Consider the following 21,681-nt stretch of genomic DNA (forward strand, 5'->3'; position numbering starts at 1 on the left):
TTATCCAACATGAGGCTGACTTGTTTTCTCCTTTTCTCTAAGAAACATAAAAGATTTACTTGAGTCCAGGACATATTTCTCTGCCTCGATGTTTCAGAGCTCACTTAATCCGGGAAGGGGGGAAGGAGGTGCTGCACTTCAATTTGCATCCAGAACAGCTATGTATGATTCTATGGGCTATCGTAGAGAATAAAAGCTTAAAGCTATCATAGAGACTAAAGATTTAGATTCTACTGAAGGTGGTGACTCTCATCCAGGAATGCTTCATATTGGCCACGGGTGAGCTGATTTTCCAAATCCCACATGGCGGTTATATAGGTAGAATCTATGCACGTTGACAAACAGAGCCTTCTCATACAGTGCAAAGCATACATGGTAATCCCATAATCCCAGAGACAGCCAAAATTATTTGCACAGCATTCAATTTGTAATAATATCCCAATTTTACAGCATCGCTCCAATTTGATATATCTAACTGTTTTTACACGACACTTTAATTCTAAGCAGTCTGTGGTCTAGGCAATGAATACTATATTTTAAAAAAATTCTTCACTCATCTTCAACATTTGTTTCGAAAGGCTTCTCAGAGCTGTTGCTATGATGACATCTTCTGAGTTAATAGTGGCTACTTCCTAAGGCTCCAGTCTGACCAGACATGTGCTTCTTAGCATTGAGTCCAATTTTCCTAGGTGGAAAAGCAATGCAATGATGTTCTGTCCATTGTGTGTCCATGCATGCCTGCCAGCATTCTGCCATTTGGATTCTGGCCATGAACTGAAAACACATTTAGTATACCGTGAGGAGTGTGGGTGTCCAAAAAAGGAGGAATACACCCGAAGACGTGGGTTGGAGCTAGCCAAAATAAACAAGTCGCTGAAATTCACAAGCCTATAAGCTAACAAAAATAGAAGTTAGAACTGAACCTGGACACCTTTAGTGTGTGCCACAGGTACAAACATGACAGACAACTGCAGAATACTGACTTAAGCACAGCCTGTGATTAAGTGGCTGCACAAAGGGTTATTTTTTGATTTGCTGCTTAATTGTGCGCTTGAATCTAATCTAGGGTTTTGACTATGACAGACTGAAGGAAATCACCTCTGCTCATGAGAATCTCATGAGCTGACAATATAAAAAAAGAGTCAGGGACTCCAACTCGGATCACGCTGCTGAATCTGACTGGATGCCAGTACAGTTGATTTCCCTAGTTATCAGGTATCCCAAGAGAGAAATAGTTAAGTCAAATGTGACCACTATTAACTATTTCATTACTATTCATTTTGGTAGATACATATAACTAGTGATCTTAATTGGACTTGAGGTAGCAGCAGGTTGAAACGAGATTGCTCAAAGGTTATTGGAGTGACAAAGGAAGAATTCAGTTCCTTTTTTCCCTGTACTTATCACTGCTATCCAAAAGAAAAATGGAAAAGGAAAGCAGCGATATGTCCGCACACCCACCCCCAAAAACAGAACTATTTCCTGAGTGCCAGAAACTAGACTTGCTCCTGACACTTAAGAGGGGGTTCCAAACTCACATGCTTCCTATCTAGTTATCAATCCACCAGCCTTCCTTGACACATCCTACAACAGCTGTGCTTTTTCAATACACTAATCTGTGGTACTGAAAAATGTGAAAAGGATTATCAAAACAAACAACAGAATGGCTACTGAGGAGGGAGAGCACACAGGAGAGAAAGTCTCAGATAAGGACCATAAATATAAAATAAACATTTACTGTCATTGCCCAAGCCCAGGGAAATACAATAAGGGTATGAGCAGTAAAGACAAATTTCACTTTTATAATTCAGTTCTAATTGTCTGAGACGCTGCCAACAGGGGAGAGGGATTTTTTTTTTTAAATATGTTATTTTCAATCTGATGCTCTTCTATTAAAGAAAGGACTAGGAACAAAGACAAATTAAAATTTAAGAAATGTAGAAAACCGCTAATCAATAGTGGCAAAATACAATTTCATCATACTGAGCTCTGGAACAAAGCTGTTGAATTTGTAGTACCTTGAATTTGTCAACATAAAGCTATCCATAGTGCTTTTAATATTCTTTATACCTCGTTTCCCAGCAAAGCAGAAACACATGCTTCAGATGCATCACAAATGGCTGTCAGGTCATGACCCCCTTCAAGGGCCAGAACAATTCGACCTCCGGCCAATCCCATCAGCTGCTTCGTCAGGTACCCAAAGCCTGTAACAGGGAAACAGGAAATGCAAGAAAAGGGCAAAGGTTGTCAGTGGAATCAGACTCCTGGCAAAGGATCAAAGAATTATAAAAAGGAATTACATCATATTAAAATAAACCACAAGGGATCTGCAAGGACTAAACACATAATATAAGCCAGGTTCTATTTTAATACGTTTGTTTCAGAATTTCAGCTCGACTCTTTTGGATCAGCGTAAGTGTATGTGCTACAGAATAGATTCTTATCTCACTTCCACGCGTGTAAACCTGAAGGAGCTCTGTAACGTTCATTAAAATTACTTCAGATTTATACCAGGATAACTAAAGTCAGAATCTGTTTTGCTATGTTCTGAATTTAACACAGTAGAAAGGAATGGAAAGGAAAGAAAAACTTCTTGACGACAGGAACAAAGTTGGAAGGTAGCTGCTTCTGCTCTGATATATAACACAGGAGAAAAAAAAAGCATCAGAACGAATGTCACGAAGGAGATAGTGGGGGAAAAACAACAGATTGTGGTTTGTGCTTCTGTTTGTGAAAAATTACAATTACAATGCTTTACAGGCATTTGACATCCAGCATTCAATAGCAGTTTCTTTACATATACAATATGCTGTAAGAGTCCTTGAAACACCTGGACTTTGATCATTTGACACCCAGTATATTTAATTCTACTATTAAAAAAAACCCAACCATAAATCACAAGGATTAAATGACAGACTCCAGAAACGAAAAAAGAAGGAACTCCCCCAACTCAAAACAAATGCATAAAAACCCTTTTATTTCAGTCTCACCCTCAGGCACAATTGCAACTAAAGCACTTGGTTAATTTAACAGCCTGGGAACACATCTCACTGCCTGAACCAACTACATAATAAACTCCCTGAGGTCAATTTTACATTTTATGAAGGTAAAACAAAATTAGAGAAAATTCAACAACTAGGTAAATAAAATATTCTCATTTGCAAAGCATTTGTGTAGTCCTTAAAAAAAACCCCAAAGCCTCGCCTTTTAAAGTCTTCCATTTCACTTCATTCTTTTAGAAAGTTTGTAGGCTCAGCTTCTTTATAAACCTCCAAGTTCACCCTAGATAATCACCTTCCTAACAGGCATCAAAACTGTAAAAGTTCTTTTTGATTTTTTAGGCTTTGGCTAAAAAATTATATTCTTCTTTGGCTTAGGCAAAGTAAATCCAGATTGACAACAGGGCAACTGAGGAAAGAATTCAGCCCTGTATTTGTGCAATACACATCACTGTGGATCTGAAGGGGAAAGGTTTTTTTCTGGACTACATAACCTTTTGAAAAGATGACGAGAAAAATATTCAACCTGATTTATTTTCATTTAGCTCTGGAGAAGAAAACTGAATCCCAGCAGATCTCTAAATCCTCAGTGTTTACATCTGACATTTCCTTGTTCTTCACTTCTGCCTGAGAAACTTGTAACTTAATGTTATTTAGCAAATACCATTCACTCGATTAAGAATAGCATACAAACATTGTTTTATGAGAGCAAGATGCCCATGGGACCAACACAAGGAAGCAACTGAAATGCACAGAACACAGTGACAGGAATACAAACGGTACAAATGAACACATTAAACAGAAAGACCTGTGGGCAGGTCTGCAGTTAGCGTAAGTGGTAACAGCTCCACTAAGGTGAATGGAGCAAGAGCCATTTACATCAGCTCTGGATCTGCCCCCTGTTGTAAAGCTGCAACTTACATTTTGCTGATAGATTATACCCTCCAAGAGGTGTAGGATGACCTTCCACGGCATCAAAACCAGATGATACCAGCACAACATCTGGGGCAAATTCATTGGCAATTGGCATCACTACCGTTCTGCAATGAAAATTAAACAGTAGGAGATACTCTTGAATGAACAAAGAAACATTATCATCTAGAGCAAGCTACCATCAAATCCAGTATTTTTGCTTTTAGCACTATCTACTTTCCCTGTTGCCACAAGATGAGACTATTAAAACCAGGCTAACATAACAGGTTAATGGAACGTTATGTCACACAGTTCAATTTTAAAGTTAATACCAGCTTGTTGCATAACTTATTTAGAGGAGTTCATTAGTTAAATCATTAATAATGTGACAGTCCAAATAGGAAAATAACTCCACATACAATAACCTCTAGATTTCCAGGTTTGATAGACACTCTTGTTATCTCAGTCTTCATTTTGTGTGTAGCTGGGTTGGAGGTGGAGAAGGTGAATGGAGACAAGAGGGGAAAGGATAGGACACTTGGCAGAAACTAGAATGAACTGGAAAACCCATCATTTAATGACCTCATTGCGTGGCACTTGTCTCTCTAGCTGCAGCAATATGCTGCTCCTAAATATCTCCATAAACTGCTCCAGCATCTGCAAAGGCACTTATTTTTTCCATCCTGCAGTTTTCATTAACCATAATTAAAGGCTGGCAATGTCACACTGAATACAAGCACTCCCTGATGAGGCATTCTGTGTGGCTGTTTGGAGAGCGTGAAACCACAATGTCGGTTTTATCCTTATGTAACCCACCACTCAACTAACCCACTAATAAACGAAGTGATTGAAAGCTGGCAATAATATATGGTTACCATAAAACAGGAGGTCTATAAATACATACAGAAACCAAAGCTAGCTTTAATGTTGTTGAAATTAAAATAAAATTCTCTCATCAACTTTAAAGAGGCACAAAGCAATTCAATCCATTTTAAATTTGCAAATGATTAGTGAGGAACAGGAAATAAAGCTACCATGCCAAAAAAGGAGATGCACAGAAATATCAACAAGTGCTAATCTCTCTATTTCTAAGTAAGAAGGTACTATCATATTGGTTTATCTTTCCCTTCCCAAAAAACTTTAATCTAGCCTTAATTCCTATTCCAAAGAAACTCTTAGATGCAAACACCAAATTCCAGATGGCACAATGAAAACTAAGTACAATGGAGAGGCCAAGAGAGAACAAACAACTGCAATTTCATCTGATACCCTCACTGCAAGCATTGAAGGACTGAAAATATATCTGTGTAAACATTTTGAAATAAATACATTTTCTTTAGTTGAAATGTTACAGACCCACAACCTTTCCTGAGAACACAAAAGCTTCCAGAAAACATGCCTGGATGAATGTCATATTAAGGGATTCAGTACTTTGGTGCACCTGCCCTGTATTCAGCATGGAATATATGGGCAGACATACATCCATGGTACCCAGTTAGCAAACTGTTTTGAGTACTCGTCCTCTGCTATAATATCACTAATAAGTGAAATGAATGGTGTAAAATGAAGGTGAACTAAAACTCACATTCTCTTGCATATAGTAGTGTTTTCTCTGCTCTTTTTCTGATGTGGTGCAATGACTACTATGCTTATTAAAGTATCCCCTATGTTATTACATATATGACTTGTGGGTAATGACGTTCCACTTTTCTGAAGCTTTAAGTAATTTAAATTGGAGAAGCCAGCAATTCTTTACTCCCTGGTCCTAAAGCTATTATTTCCAACTTATAAAAGTCATGTTAGCTATTATGTATTGTAGTAATTTACACTTGTTTCCAAGATTTGAGTTTGTAAAATACTTTGTACACAGAACGCAATAGTGTTCCATCTTCAAAAGAGATCACATCTGCGATATATTTTTCCCTGTTGTATGTTTATTATTGCTAAGAGTATCTGCCCAAATATATGAACTTGTCTATGTCAAGAAGTGTGTTGGGTCATGCTCTCAAACCACGTGTTCTAATAATGTGCATAAAGAGTATATATAAACTAATGGGATTTTTTTTTTAATCTACGTCTACCTAGAAAGGTATGCTAATTTAGTGTTGAGGTTGTTCAAGTGCATTTCCTAGCAATGCAATTGCTAAAGCTCAAGGAAACCACTAGTTAAATCAATATTAATGTTCCCAGAAAACCCAGCTAACCTTTCTGTCTTATGAAAACACTAAGCACTCAAACATGCTCAAATAGTTGTGCTATTTATATGCTAAATCTAGCATAGTGATGTAACACTTCCAATGTTTAAAGAAAGAACGTGTCTAAAACATGAATACATGCAAGATTTTCAGAAATCTATTACAACTGTAAGAAAATAAAACCTAACCTTTGAGTACCATACTCAGAAATACCATCAAGTTCCTTGCATATTGTTTCCTTTGGTATAGCTGAACACTGCATGGGTTGCTCTAGCAGACAGAATAGATTCTTCCCGAAGTCCAAGTATATAATTTAAAGAAATCCTCTATCTAACAAGAATCGGGGGCCATAGCAAAAATCTTTCAGGAAAGATAAAACCCACAATTTACCTGTGAGTAGTGGTCACATATGTAGTCTATACTCATTTTCTTGAATGCCTTTTCATAGCACCAAGAACTTCTAAAGGTGTTAGTGTACTGGCAGGAAATACTCCAAGTTAGTAAAATGAACAGCTGTCAAGCGGTGCACAATTTTCACAGGTCTTTAAACAATGTCTGTTAAGCCAAATGCGATCCCAAGATATATCAGCTAGAACTGGAGATATGTCATAAAGCTGACTCAAAAATGATCGTGCTGTCAGAATGGTGAAAGGTAAAAATTGAGTACTGCATGGTCTGACTAAAGTGTTTTGGTTTCATTTCATCGCATATGATTGCCATGGTATATGATTGCCATGGTAATCTAATGCACCCCAGCATTATTACTGGTGGCCAGTCTACAGTGTTATAAAGATATACAAAAGGAAACTATTTCATTCCCTTTACCCTGTCAGAAAAATAAGAATCAATTTTCTGTAGTGGTTATATGTCACAGTACTAAGTGAGTGATGTTGATCTTTACCAGGCTGCAGAGGGCTTTTAACTGTTGTCACAATTCTAAAAAGATGAGATTTTTTTTCCCCAAATGAATTTACTGCCATATAAACTCTTCCTCCAGACACATTATTATATAATAAAGACAAAATAGGGCCTTTTGCTCATGCCTTAAAGCGAACAAAGTATTTTTAGTGAAACCCACAGGCATTCTAAGAAGAAACCACCTTATTCACAAAAACTTAAGCAGCAGTTTCGAAGCAAATTCATGTGGCGACGTTTTTTCCTTCTGCTTTGAAGTATTACTGAGCTATTTAATTCCTAACCAAAAGAAAACTGCTAAAATCATCATAGTTTTTTTCAAAACTAGGTTATGACACTGTTGGAATTTCTAGCACCTTTGACTGTTCTGTGGTCTCACCCCAATTCCAATAGAAGCAAAAACTAGAATCAACACTGAACTGTACATAGCGGCATGTCCACAGCTACAATTTTAAATGACTGATATGACCAGTGAATGATAAGTCTTTGTATTTTATGAGACCTGAATGATCAACATCCCATTTTTCCCATATAAATGTTTGTGAACTGGATCAATATGAAATAGCAGTGAATGCCAGGTAACCAATGCGAAAATCTTACTCATGTCAGCAATGGTATTCACTAACGGTAAGTAGACATGACAGAAGTTAAAAGATACCCTCTAGTGGTATGAAAACCCCCGACATACCTTATAAAGTGTTAAGAACTTGCTGAAAATTAAAGAGTTTGAAATGTATTTGCAAAAAAGGATGCCTAATGGTTGTCATTAAAAAAAGTAATTGTCTGCCAAAAGCGATTGCATGGAAGTATCTGAGATTTCCACAGTTGCTCCTATGTTTTGAAAGGGGAACATCTATTGTAATGGTTGGCAAATGTAAGGTTTTTAATGGCTACCACTGCATCCATATGTAATTGTTTTAAAAATGAAATAAGCTCTGCTTGATATCTGAAGCGAGATATAAGGTCCACAAACGGCCCCCCTCCCCAAACCCTGAGATATGAGCTACAGCCTGCTCATTCATCTGTTATAGCAAGTGCCATCACTACATCTGACCAAGCATAGTCTATATTATCCATTGATTTTAAAGGGTGAGTTTCAAATGCATATCCAAACATCTAAGGCACCGCACTTTGAGCATGATCAGAAATTGAAGGTGGATATATTTACCATTCAGATGCACCTGAAATCTGGGAAAAGGCAAGGCACATTATTTTAATGTGTAAATAATTCACTGAATGATACTTGCCAATTTTGGGGGTGAAAAACCTGTGGAATCAGTGCATGGAATTTTATTGCAGTGGATTCCAGACCTGAATCCTTTCCTGGTTTTGTGCCTCTAGTCTAAGTGCTAGCTCAAGCCTCATCTGTCTCATATCCAAGACCCAATGTTGTAACAGGATCTGTATAGACATAACTGTATAAAGCTACATCAACTTCAGTGGGACTCTGCATGGGCAGGACTTGGGCCATGGGACCATTCAAACTAACTACACTCATTTGGACTGTACTAACTGTTCTACCTGTTTAAGCATGAGGTACTTCCTAATCCCCCCCAGCCCCATTTTTTTAATCCCTAGAAACTGTCTCAAAAATGTAGCCTTTAGGGTTAAAATCTCGCATGCAAATATTATTTTAAGATTTGAATAGAACTGATGAGCATTTAAGCTGACTTTTGAGTTATGCATTTCTAATATTTGTGAGCAACATTTCAGATGCATCAGACATACTGCTTCTACTTTGTTTTGGGCAAATTAAGTACAAGGAAGAAAGTATTCTTTTTTATTGAGACTAAGCATGATAAATTATAGCCCAAAAGACAATAATGAAGAAATCTGAAATGATTATTTGTTACTGCAGTGATAGGCATATTATGAAAAATGCTACAGATAAAAGTTATGGGCAGTAAAACCAGTAATTTTATATGGAGCAGGCTCTTTTAGTATACATTTTATTTATGGCGGTTGTGATATCACTGATTCTATCAAAAGAACAAGGAGATCTGCAACACAGTCTTTATGGTCTGATTATTTTTTTGTGTTGTTGATTGCACAGTGTTATGCAAGCAGTAATTACACTTTTGAGCCTTTTTTCTGTTTCTTGTTTCTTAAATCTTTGCTGTTGTCCTTAAAATGAAACGAAGCTAAGCTGAAGTTATGCATTAGTTGAAATTTGTAAATACTGGAACTGCTGACTATAATTACTTACTCTGAAAAAAATCAATTTCTTGAATTCTTTCATTCTACTTTATTTTAATAAATGTATAATTTATTAACTATTCATGGCCACCCCATCAATCAAAACAGACATAGCAAAGGCAAATCATATTTAAATTTTCTTTCTGGTAAACAGTTCTGTACAATCTAAAAAGTTATTTTTATTTCAAAACACTTTTCCTACTATTGGCTTCATATAACAAAGCATCTTGTCCTGCTGCTAATCTGTCCCCTTAAGTCATGTCCCTCTGCTTGTAGCAACAATCATCTCCAGAGTAATTTATTATGTCAAATAGGGTTAGGAATTCAGGTAAGAAATAAGCAGGCAGAGCACATGAAATCTTGAACCCAGAAACAAGGTTTCCATGGGGAAATTCCTAGCAGTAGAGAAAAAAAAAGAAAAGCCTCTGTACCTCTTATCAAGTTTTGGTAGATACAGCTTTTAAAAATGCTTTTGCTATGTTAATGGGCCTTTAAGAAATTCAAAACAAGCAGCAATCTTTCATTCTACAGTCCTGATTCCACTTACGGTTTAAATATTTTAATTAAAAAGGTGCATAACATTAAAATAGAGTGTATATGGAATATACAATTGATTTTCGTCTCAGTACTTCAGTACCTAATATTGATCAGGTGAGTACCGTCACATAACCCAGGTAAACAAGAGACAACGTAACTGCTAGTGCTTCACTGTATACACATTCTTATACTGAGCTTTTATAAAAATATGTCCAAAAGTAATTTTATTTCATTGTGTCAATGATAATTTTCCTACCCCTATAACAACAAAGTATGCATTTTTGCTCTGATTTTCTTACCTAGGATTATGTTTGGAAGTGTCCCAAGAGTTATGAAAACAGAAACACTATTCTTTATTTTATGTAAAGTTAGGAAACGACAGACACTGGTAAAAGTAAAGATGAAAACAAATCAGAACCATGTACCAACAAAAAATGTGTTCCAATAACATTTTGATGATTTTAGGAATTTTTTAATAATATGCTATGCATTTTATGCATTGCAGTTTAAGTATATTCCTCATAATCTATGAAATCTATATTGCCCAAATACCTTGGTGGTGAGTTCAGCCATGGAACATTAGTGCAGTAAATGTTTAGCTAAATTATAATGTTATGCAGTCTCAAACAGGCATATCCATACAGTTACAATACCATGGAATGGTGCCAAGTGCTCAATTAAATACTACATTTGTTTTATTGGATGGAATGTCCATTAACGGTTGAAGTGAACTTTTTCAAGATGTATCAATAGTTTATCGTCTCAACTATGCAGTTTGTGATTTTAATCCTCAGTCATGGCACAGCCCAAGACAAAACTGCTCTATTTTGTTTTAACTCCTGCTACCACTTGTGAAATGACTCTAATACTTTTAATAGACTCATGCATTTCCTTAAATATTAAGATGTCATGTCACTTCTAGCTTTACGCAAACTTTTAGATAAAACCGGGTCATTTATTTTATAATTGTTATAAAAATCGGTAGAAAAACCTAACGACAAGATATTATTTTCCCTTTGGCAGTATATAAATAGTACTGTTTGAAACAATTTTTGAACCTCAGGATGACCAGGAATTTAATTTGCACTCATTTGTTTAAGTTTTAGAGGATTAATTTAAGATGTCAGCCTCTCCCAATTATAATCTCATTTAAATGCTTTTACTGAACCTGGTCATCAATTGCTAGCCGGTGTGCCATACTTCTATGTAAAATGTAGCTTTCTGTTAAATGATTTGCAGCCAAGCATATGAAGAGTTAAAAAAAAATGTATATCAGTATCTTTGTTGAGCTCAAAGGATTTCCACTGATTCCTCTACAGACTTCAAAGCCTCACAGTTTGGCATTGGGACTGGTTTGAATTAAAGTTCAGTTCTCCACTGTGAGTTTCCAAGTTCATGGTGAAAATGCCTGCTGCTTCTGGAATTCATTAGGGCAATTTTCTTATCTTTTCTTCATCTTAGGTTTGATCCCCTGCAAATGCAACGTGGCATTCGATGGGGCGGAATAACAAGGTGCTGCCTTAAAGGCATGTATTGTCTCATGGGGCTCACAAAAAAGGGGGATATATGACCCATTCCCTTCACTTTTCTAACTCTCAGGGGACTATAAATTGTAAACTTCAAAGCATAATTTTACATTAAAAATCAATAAAAAAAATTCAGAAAAAAAATGTTTTTCAAAGAAGCTGGTTAAGATTTAAAAAGGTCACTTGATAATGTATCATCATGAGCAAACTTGGCATGAGATTAAAAAGGTTCCTGCCTTAATTTACAGGCTTGAAGGTGTGTATGGGTATACATGGTCGGAACTGCAATGTATAAGACAAGTTGGTCAAATAACTTTTTAGTAGCACTGGCAAAAAGAGCGAAGACTGTCTGTAGTACATATACTTTAACAGCTACATTCTCTGGGCAAAAAAATAAAATACAATCATCAGCATCAATTAAGCAAAGTTTGGTTACAACCTTTTTTCTTCTGTAGAACAGTTTTAACAGCCTTGAAATTCAATGAATGTTTAATAGTATGTATGTCACTCTGGGACTCCAGGTTCTTTCCTAAAAACCTGGGATAAACAAATCTCCACTTTGGACTATAGTCTATAAATTCAGTATTGTTTCTTACAAGTGGAGGAAAACAGGAAGGTACATTATAGTTACTTTAACTACATGTTGCGTTGGATTATATACATTATTTGTAGCTTTTAAAAAATCTGTCAAAGGTGTCAAATTCTCCTTTGTTCAAAATAATGAATTGATATTTTAGGGGCTAAAAAAATTTGTATAAAAACAAAGGAAGGAGAAGGATGCTGCTGTCCTACTTAAAAGATAAAGGACTACCTCATAAAGTTCATATTCCATTTGGGTATTTTCACAATTTTCCATATATTTGCATCCAATGTTTTGGCTAGTCAACATCTCCCTAAAATGATGTAAAGTGTATACCAGAAGTGGGTTAAACCTAATCTGGAGGGATAAACCCATGTCAACTGACAGCTGTAGAAAACAATATGAATAGAAGAAAGACAGAATGATCCCTGGGAAAAAAAATGAAATTTATAAAACTGTGGCAGATCAGTAATTTATATGCACTTCCACATGGAAAAAACTTTAAAAAATATTTAGAAAGGAAAGTCTTGTCCCACAAATAGCACTCTGTTTATCAGTACATTACCTAAAGTTCTCTTTTAGTCAAAATGGCTTATCCTCATTTCACCCTGTTATTACTTTGCCTTGACAGTAAATATCAGACTGTCCTTTTATGCTAGCCACATTTACAAGGGCTGAAAGCATGAATGCAAGCTTCCACTACATTCTTAAATGTGAGTGATGCAGTGTCACTCTTCTCTGAGCTTTCTTATTGCAGTTCAACAAAGCATTTTTGTAAATTTTAGACAAACTCAAAAACTGCTGGTGGACAAGAATTTTCTGCACTGAGGAAAAGCTCCAATGTTCTGCTCCCCTTTCGATGAGATGAGAAAGTCAAGGCTCTGACAAACCATGTTCTATCATGTAACACACCCTTATTTTGTCTTAAGCTTTTTTTCTTTTTCTTTTTGTTTAATAAAGCATAAGAGCAGAACAGAGGTCTGGAGAGTCACCTATGTCAAGGGAACAGAACGCTGTCACAAAACAAATTGCCATCCATGGGTATATAAAAACCAAAGGAAATGGTGAGTTATGTGTGATGTAATATATGCTGATCTAGTGACAACATTCTGTTGTGACAGTTTTCTGTTGAATCACAGGACTTGTGTTAACAGAACTATTTTGGCTGCCTGATGTCAATGGAGAAGAATAATATCAATCAGAATGCACCCCTTCTCCCCCACAATGTCTCCAATTAGGACCCTGCACCAGAACTACAATAGACCTTTCATGGGTGGCTCAGGTATGGGGCCATAAACAGTGCAGATGCACAAGCGTCGAGTCAGATAACATTAGTCTTCTGTTGCTTCAAAGAGCCATGACATGTTGAGGAAAATAAGAGTAAGCACATAAACGCCCATTTAAAAAAAAAAAAAGGCACTTGAAAAATTCAATGATTTTAAGACATCCCAAGATATCACATATGGTTGTGCAAGAATATCTAAACACTGTGGTGAAGTCAGGAATCATGGCATTAAACCTTTCTGGCTGCACTTAGGGACAGAAGACTAACTTTTTGGGGCAGAGACTGTTTGTATAGCATCTGGCATCATGTCTTGGATTAGTCCCCAGACACGGAAGATGCAGGTATTAATTCAGGAGTACAGAACTAACTCAGTTAAGAAAATCTAATTACGATCTAACAGGATTGGCAAAAGGACCTCTCCCACTATCTCAGGGATGGATGAAATGCAGTCTGCGGGCTAGATCCAACCCATCAAGGGATTCTATCTGGGCTACAGTGGGTCCTGACACGGGTGTGTGAGGGACAGCCTGGGCATATGCAGCCAGTCCTGCCGCCCCCAGGGCATACAGCAGGGTAGAGGCAGCACAGTGGCCAGACTCAGTTTCCTGGAAGCTCCCACAGTGGGGGCTCGCTTTGCCCGGCTGCTGCTGCCAGCGCCTCTGCTGCCCCAGCCCATCTGCCCTGCATGCACCACTGGGGGCACTGGATGATGGGCAGGCAGGGTATCCTTGGAGACTGGCCCAGGACCCCCACAGGCAGGGTGTGCTCGGATGCACGGAGCTACTGACAGGTGGGGAGTGGTGTTCAGGAGAAGGAGAGGTGGGCAGGGCCTGGGATCATGGGGCAGTGACAGTGCAGGGCTGGGGCCTGAGGTAGAGCCATGATCCTTTCCTTGCATGTCCCTGTGATGAACACCAGTTCCGCAGGCAGGGACGTGTGGCGAGTGGATTGTGGTTCTTCCCTGGGCCCCAGTGCCAAGCTATCTTACTGCCCCACAATCCTGGTCCTGTCCCTTCTCCACCCCTGGACACTGCTCTGTGCCTACCCGTGGTCCCATACCATCCTCCCAGCTGAGTGCACCCTGCCCACAGAGGTTCTAGGCCAGTCTCCATGAAGACCCTGCCCACGTGCTCCATCTAGTGCCCCTGGTGGTGGGTGCAAGGCACATGCAGCTAGGATCAATTTCCGCCCCCCAAACAGCTCCTTAAAACTCCTTAAGTGGCCCTCCAGCCCAACTAATTGCCAATCCCTGCACTATCCCATACCTCAGTCTCATCTAGCCACAGTCTCTGAAATAAAGAGAGAGAGAAATAACCAAGTTTACTGAGTTTATTGGGACAATAAGGAAAGAATATGATCCATGACCACATTGAGTCACCTCCAAGATGGACTAAGTCATAGAATCATAGGAAAGTAGGGCTGGAAGGGATCTCACAAGGCCATCTAGTGCAGCTCCTAGCTCAAGATAAGATCATCCCCGACTAAGCCATCCCAACTAAGTATCTGTCTAATCTGCTCTTGAAAATTTCCAGGGATGGAGATTCCACAACTTCTCTAGACAGCTTGTTTCAACGCTCAAGTACCCTTACAGTCAAAAAAGCTCTTCCTAATCTACAACCTGAATTTCCTCTGCTGCACCTTGATGCCATTTCTCCTAGTCCTATCCCCTACAGCCACAGAGAAAAGTCTGTCTCCATCCTTTCTATAACTGCCCTGCAGGTATTTGAAGACTTATCAAACATCCTCATAATCTTCTCTTCTCCAGACTAAATAGATGTAGTTCTTTCAGCCTTTTCTCCTAAGCCATGCTTCCAAACTGCTAATCGTTCTTGTTGCTCTTCTCTGGACTCTTTCCAGTCAGTCCACATCTTTCTTGAAGTGTGGAGCCCAAAAATGGATACAGTACTCCAAGTGAATTTAGTGGTACCCCATTTAAAAAACTGATTTCACTTATAATTTGACTATGGAAAAATAATACAGCATTTTTTCTGTTGGAAAGCACCCTTAAGTCAGATTTGTCGTGGTCTGTTTTTGACAGTATAGATTCCACCTTGACATCTTTGACTATTTTGTGAATCACTTGCACACCTAAGAGTGCTAATACTGCGTGGCACCCTTGAATCTCACACACCTAGTTTTTTGTCCAATAAATCAGATGAGGAAAACAAGTTTTCCTATATTATCAAACTGCAATTGGATTCTCAACTTTGAGTAATTAGTCACTGAATTAAATTACCCGTAATGAAGAAAATACTTTGAACATGAAAAATAGACTACTGCTGTCAAAAGCTGGTACAGCACTTTAGCAAACTCCGGTTCCTGTGGCATAATCAGTGTCTTCCCCATTTCAGAAGCAAACATGTATGATTTATTATTTTTTATTTAGAATAAACATTTTTAATAGCTTAGCAGTAAGGTGTCAATTTACAATTTTAAACAGCTTTTCTTTTCAACTATATTTAATTTAAACAAAAATGTTTAAACAAAATGGTCTAATTTTATTTATGCAATTTTAACCCATCAGTTTTTATGCAACTTGGTCATTTCTTACTCATATATCTGGCTCTTTTTTTTTTTTTTCATCTTCTCTGAGGTGAAAAATCTAAATGGGTTAATACAAGCCCAAATTAAGTGCCAAGAGCATATGTAGAATAAGAACAAATGAAAATGGGTATCAATAGGTAAGCAGAGTAAGCTAAAGCAAAAGGTCTTCAGTGCTAAGGATGGGACATTCAACCCTGAAATGGAGAACAATGCTTTGTTCCATTTTGGACCCTGTTCCCCTTTACTCTGCGCACTCATGGCAGATTGTTACACCTGTCATGTAATTAGTACAAGTTTTGCATGTTGAGTCATAATATGCCACGTTTAAGCAATTTATCCCTTGATAAAAATGGCTAAACTGCCTCACAGAAATTGGAAGTGAAACTTCTTTGCGGCGAAAAAGTATCCTACATTAATTTTAATGTCTGGCATGTTACTTAGACCCTCTACCACTGCTACCTGGTCTCAAGGCTACCAATGTGCCTTTAAAGTCCTGGGGGAAGGGGGAGTGGCTGGAGCTGCCTGCAATCCCATACCATAAACAAGCAGATGTCTGCCATGAAAGGGCGGCATAAACTATTACTACAAATTGTTGTGGTCACAATTTTGGGCATTTGTGATGCAACCTGAGGCATCTGGACATCTGTTTGTTTGGGTTTTGTGTTCCCATAAAAATGTTTATGGAGGAATAAATGTGACGTCTGTCTATAGCTTAATAGTTAAGAACATCCCTCTTGTATTTTTCAGCCTCATCTATATATGTACAAAATAATCGCAATGACTTGGGAACTATGTTTTTCATTTAGCTCACAAAAAACCCTCCAAGAAAAGAGGAGAGATTTCACTACTGGAAGATCTCATTTCAGTTGAATTTTGTATAAGGATGGCATCAGTGTTACCTGAAAGCAGTCAAGTATTCTGTATCTCCCATTGGTGGATCAAGGCCCCCAGTAAAGGCCATATTAACATTGAAACCAACACCTGGTCCTGTGCCGACCTAAAGACGGGAAAAATATATTGAATTAAATATTTGAAAATTCTGTTGATGTAGCAAGTCTGCCATATTTGCTTTTTCTATTCCTGATTTAAAAGTTTATGAATGCACTACTGGGTTTTTCCCCCTCTAGCCTTTTTTAGATCAAGAAAAAGGAGATAATTATTAAACCTTTCACATTCTCTCACACACTTAATTCTATGCAAGAACTGTGAATGAATATGAAGTAGTGGATCACTGGTAAACTAAGGACTGAATGTTACTTAAGAACACAGTCCCTAAATTAATATGGGACTTTTATGTATTTTATACTCCTTAGTTTTATCCAGAGTGAGGCCCCCCTCTGCTGGTGAAAAGAATATATTCCAGCCAATAAAAGTTAATTGGTATAAATGGGTATTGGTAGTAAATGAAAGTTGTATTTCCACTTGCTCACCCCACTATAGTGTGAAATTTCATTATAGGTGACAGTTGTGATAGGGTATTACAGTAACACATCTGATTAAAAATGTAAGCCTCCATTTCATAATGAAAACTAAAATGCTGGCATACTGTTCTTGCCTAATACTGGCTAATCTAGAATATGAGTATAGAAGTATTATACAATTGCATAGGCAGTTAGATTAGTTGAGATAAACAACAGAGTTTTAGTTTCAAATTTTTCTTTGACGAAATTCCAGTAAATACCAGCTGTTAGAAAACCATGTGGGTCTATACTGCCTACATTAAAATTACAGTTGAGACTAACATATACTTTTTAATTCCTAAAACATTTGGAAAACACCAACATTTTACATGCCCTATTTTACAATATATAATTTAGTGCCTAGGATGACATGTCTTTTAAACCCAGATTAAATTTTCTAACACACAACTTTATTAAGTTATTTTCAAGAGTCAGCATGAATGTGGTTCCCGCAAAAATCTAAGGTCTTGTGGTACTCCTGTGGCCTACAGTAACAGTTACATTTTTCACACAGAACTGCTGGCCATTGTTCCAGTTGTGATGTACAAACAAGATAATAAAACAATAAAGCATTGGCAGGGTAAGAAATTCTAAGAAATGTCAAGCTCTTTTTATAATGCTTCAGGGTAAATAAAGTTAGCTAAATTATTCAACTGGACTTTGAATACATTTATTTATAACTATATTAATATACATATAGGCGTATATGTATGTATATTTACACTTATAACTGCATCTCTGTTGGGAAGGAACCATTTTGTTTAACTCAGTATTACTCAAAATTATGGAGTCAGGTAAAATATTAAGCATTTCAGGTCATTGTGTATAATATGAATTACTTTATTTAAATATAGAACAGTTTCCAGATATATTCATGAGCTCTTATATGCTTTTCTCTCTATTTACACCTGCTAAACAGAGGTTAGTTTCAATTCTATATAAAATTGATTAGAAACTAGAGGCAAATAACCTGAGAGCAAACTGAAATAAGAAGTCAAAACACTGAATGAGTTGGTGGCAAATATTTTCTGGGACACCATTCTGGTAAACCACGTATCCAGTATTGTTTAATGAGGTCAGCTTACAATGAGGTTGGAAAACCAAGAATTACAGAATTCTGTGCAATGAATAATTTCTGGCTTGTTTGTTATAAGGAAGGCAAATTACTGTGGGTTTTAAAACAAAAATGCATTTTCATGCCAACCGTATTCTCTTAGGAAAAACAGAAAACAACATGAGACATAAGTATGCCCTTGTAAGAGAATGAACAACAGATGATTCCACCAAACAATGAGAACAGGAAAAAATAGCTCACAGGTACTCTTTCAAAGAGGAGGCCTAAACTTTGCTTCTTTAAGGATGCAGTTCAGTACAGAATGAAAGAAATAGAAGTATGGGTATCTCTTGGCAAGGTCAAAGAAAAAAAAATACTTCCACTTTAATTTGCATGGCCCATTTGTAGAAGGCTTCCGGGATTCTAGTAGCGTATCTGGATGTTATCTGATAATTCCAATGGCTCTGTAGCTAAAATATCTCATATCTAGCTTGCCAAAGGTAACAAAAACTGTTCTCAATGTTGCACACTTCTCTGAGTAAAGAATGGGCATTATTACAATGGCACTACATTATTACTGGGCATTATTAGCACTGATAGAATGCTAACTTTCTTCAGGAATTCAGATTCATGTGGTGTACTGGTGAGCGCATATAGGAACTATAAACTCATTTTCATAGTGTCTCACAAAACACTTGCCTTGTTTAGATGGCAGCACTGAAATGCACAATGAGTTATATTCTCCAGTAAAAAGAAATGCAGTTTGGGACAACTGACTTTATTCTGTTAAACAAATACTGACTGGAGAGAATTTAATCATGTTGATCCTGACTTTTTAACTATGGTTGTTTACCAAGACATCTTCCTTCTTGCGAGCCATGTTAAAGGTTAAATTTAATTTTCCTAGAGCTGTTAGGACTTAGAAACAATAAAATTCACTCTTTTGCACACACACGGTACATTTTTTTCAATAGGTATCTGCCAAAACATTTCTTCCTGGATGGAAGTCCCCGCAGTTCTGTCAATGAATCTGAATTGCGACTACAGCAGTTTCTACCTATCACAGCAAACTCTGTGGAGGACAGGTATCATGTTTAATGATATTCTTACCTCATCAGGAGCTCCACTGCCTGGGAAGAAGTTCCCATCATCATAGCGATGTAGTGAAATATAAAGAACGTTAGGGTCATTGTAGAAAGCTTGCTGAGTACCGTTTCCATGGTGTACATCCTTTGGGGAAAGATTGCATTACATGAGAAGGATTGGTACATGGGTAATAATACAGATTAAAATTTATCAGATATATTTTTTTTTAACCTGAATTAAGCAGCTTACAATAACTGAAATGATTCTTGTTATATTTTCAATTTAACATAACCGGATAAGATAACGAGTTAAAAAAAACCCACCAACAACAAAAAACCCCCAACTACGGTTCAAGTATTTTTTTTGGATATAATTGGATTTATATGAACGTTTTAGAGGCATTATGTTAATCACTATAAATCGGAACATTAATTCAGATTAATTAATTGCATAGCAAACATCCATTTAAGGCTCTGTGCCGAAATGGGAAGGCTAAGCTATATGGGAGAACAACTTAAAAGCAGTGCAATGAATGGCAACAAAAGGCAAAATCCACAACCAGACAGCTCAGCTCCCCTATGGAAGTGCTGTTAATGCTCAGATGCAAATTATCATAGTTTTCCAAATTTTCCAGCAATTCTGACATGAACAAACAGTGATGTGTAAAGGAAGAGTAAAGAAACACTGGAAAAGTGTGTCCATCTGGAAGGCCATAAGGAAAATATGTTTACACTTTAATTTGTATGCCCTCTCTGTACAAGGCATACAGTATCTGTTGATTCTGTCTTACAAACTCTATTTGTAAAGCTATTCTAGAACACTTTACCCAACTTGGATAACTTGTCACACCCCAATCCTAAAAAAAACACTTGATATCCAAATGAAGGGCTGCAAACTTTTGAAAAAACAATCATTCAGAGAAATTTGCCAGTGTTTGTGATTGCTCAAATGTGCACACATTGCACCCTAGCCCTCAGCAGGGGGGTTACCCTATGCAGAGCTTGGTTTCTGTACAAAAAAATGCGGCTTTTCCCCTTCAAAGTGGGAAACTATAGGTTTCCCCTTTTACAAACAGCTGCCCTATGGCTGGCAAAGTTCCCGTCTGCAACAAGTTGCTTGCAAAAAGGGCAGGAAAGCATAGGCCCTTTCTGGAGGGGGAGGGAGCGAGGGCAGGGGCAGAGAATCTGAGACCAGCCAGGGCTGGCTCAGACTCTGCCTCCTGCAACCTTTGGGGTAAGTAGGGCCTGGGGAGCTGGAGGCCCCTTCCAGCAGGGCTGGGGGTCCAGGAGGCTACAGGTTGGGAATGAGGGGCACTGGCCCCTTGAGTTGGGCTGAGTGGGGCCCCTTGTGTTCAAGGCTCCAGTAGGGCTTGCTGCAGTTTTCTCTTGGGTGGGAAGACTTCCCACCTTTTCTGCTGGGAACCAGCAAGTCCTCTTTTTATCCCCAACAAAATCTTGGAGCTAGCTTGCTTTTTTCACAGAAAACACTTGATTTTGAGCTTTCCAAGAAAAGAAAATGCAATCACGAATTGAGTCAGTCCTACATACTGACTCATGTTTTGATGCGTCTCAAATTTTTACTTCAGCCTCTGGACATCACATTCAAGTCTAGAAAAGATGCCAAAGAGTGCATAAGCCACCCTAAAGACTGTGAATCAGGTTCTAGGAGCCAGGATACGGGGGAGCAGCTGGCAATTAGGCTAGTTACATGACCCTCTAGGGGTAGGACTAGCAGTCTATAAGCCCCAGCCAGAAGACAGAGCAGACAGTCTGCTAGTGGCCAGGTAACATCTGGTGGACTATGGACAGGACTGTAGGGGAAGTGGAGGTCCCAGTGGGAGCAGGGGCCACAGCAAGGCTGAGGAGAGCAGAAAACCCAGGTGGGGCTGGACTATATAGAACTTAGAGCTTAAAAGTGCTCTAGGTTGTACTTTGTGTTTCTTTCCCTTTTGTCTTATAATAAGTCTGGCTTTTGTTGGTACACTGCTTGCAAGGGAGAAGTTTGTTTATTCAGGACACGCCAGTTTAAATCTAGTTGTCCCAGGTTTTTGGGTGGGGGCTCAAGCCAAAGATAAACTTATTTAGGATCCTGCAAAACTTGAACCCAGCCCTTACTGCTGCCAACAGACACAAGGAGCAGAACAGCGGGGGCGGCACTGCTCAGAGCCAGAAAGCAGCAAGGGGGACAACTGCAACTGGACGTGTGTCCTGGTGCAGGGGAGAGCTGCTGCTTTGAAGAAGTGGAGGCGAGCAGGTGCTGAAGATTGGGAGTGAGGGGCAATGGTAGGGCTGGGAGGGGCTGTGGCTTGGGAGTAAGGGGCAACAGATGGGCAGGAGGAGGGTGCCAGCATGTCAGGGTTGCTCAATGCCAAAAAGTGTGCGTGTTGGGGGGG

General features: G+C 38.2%; 1 protein-coding gene across 4 annotated transcripts in view; it reads right to left on the reverse strand.

Annotated features, from left to right (window-relative positions):
• HDAC4 (histone deacetylase 4) overlaps positions 1-21,681 on the reverse strand; it is a 422,181-nt gene that overhangs the window by 24,392 nt on the left and 376,108 nt on the right. For all 4 annotated transcript variants that reach the window (XM_025199370.1, XM_014518186.2, XM_025199369.1 and 1 more), the window contains 4 exons: positions 19,314-19,433; positions 16,589-16,686; positions 3,921-4,039; positions 2,071-2,204 (listed from right to left, as the gene is read on the reverse strand). In XM_025199370.1, coding sequence (XP_025055155.1) covers positions 2,071-2,204; positions 3,921-4,039; positions 16,589-16,686; positions 19,314-19,433 — 471 coding nt within the window. The remainder of the gene's footprint in view (positions 1-2,070; positions 2,205-3,920; positions 4,040-16,588; positions 16,687-19,313; positions 19,434-21,681) is intronic.

This window comes from Alligator sinensis, unplaced genomic scaffold (assembly GCF_000455745.1).
Source record: "Alligator sinensis unplaced genomic scaffold, ASM45574v1 scaffold233_2, whole genome shotgun sequence".
In the NCBI taxonomy this organism is placed as follows: domain Eukaryota; kingdom Metazoa; phylum Chordata; order Crocodylia; family Alligatoridae; genus Alligator; species Alligator sinensis.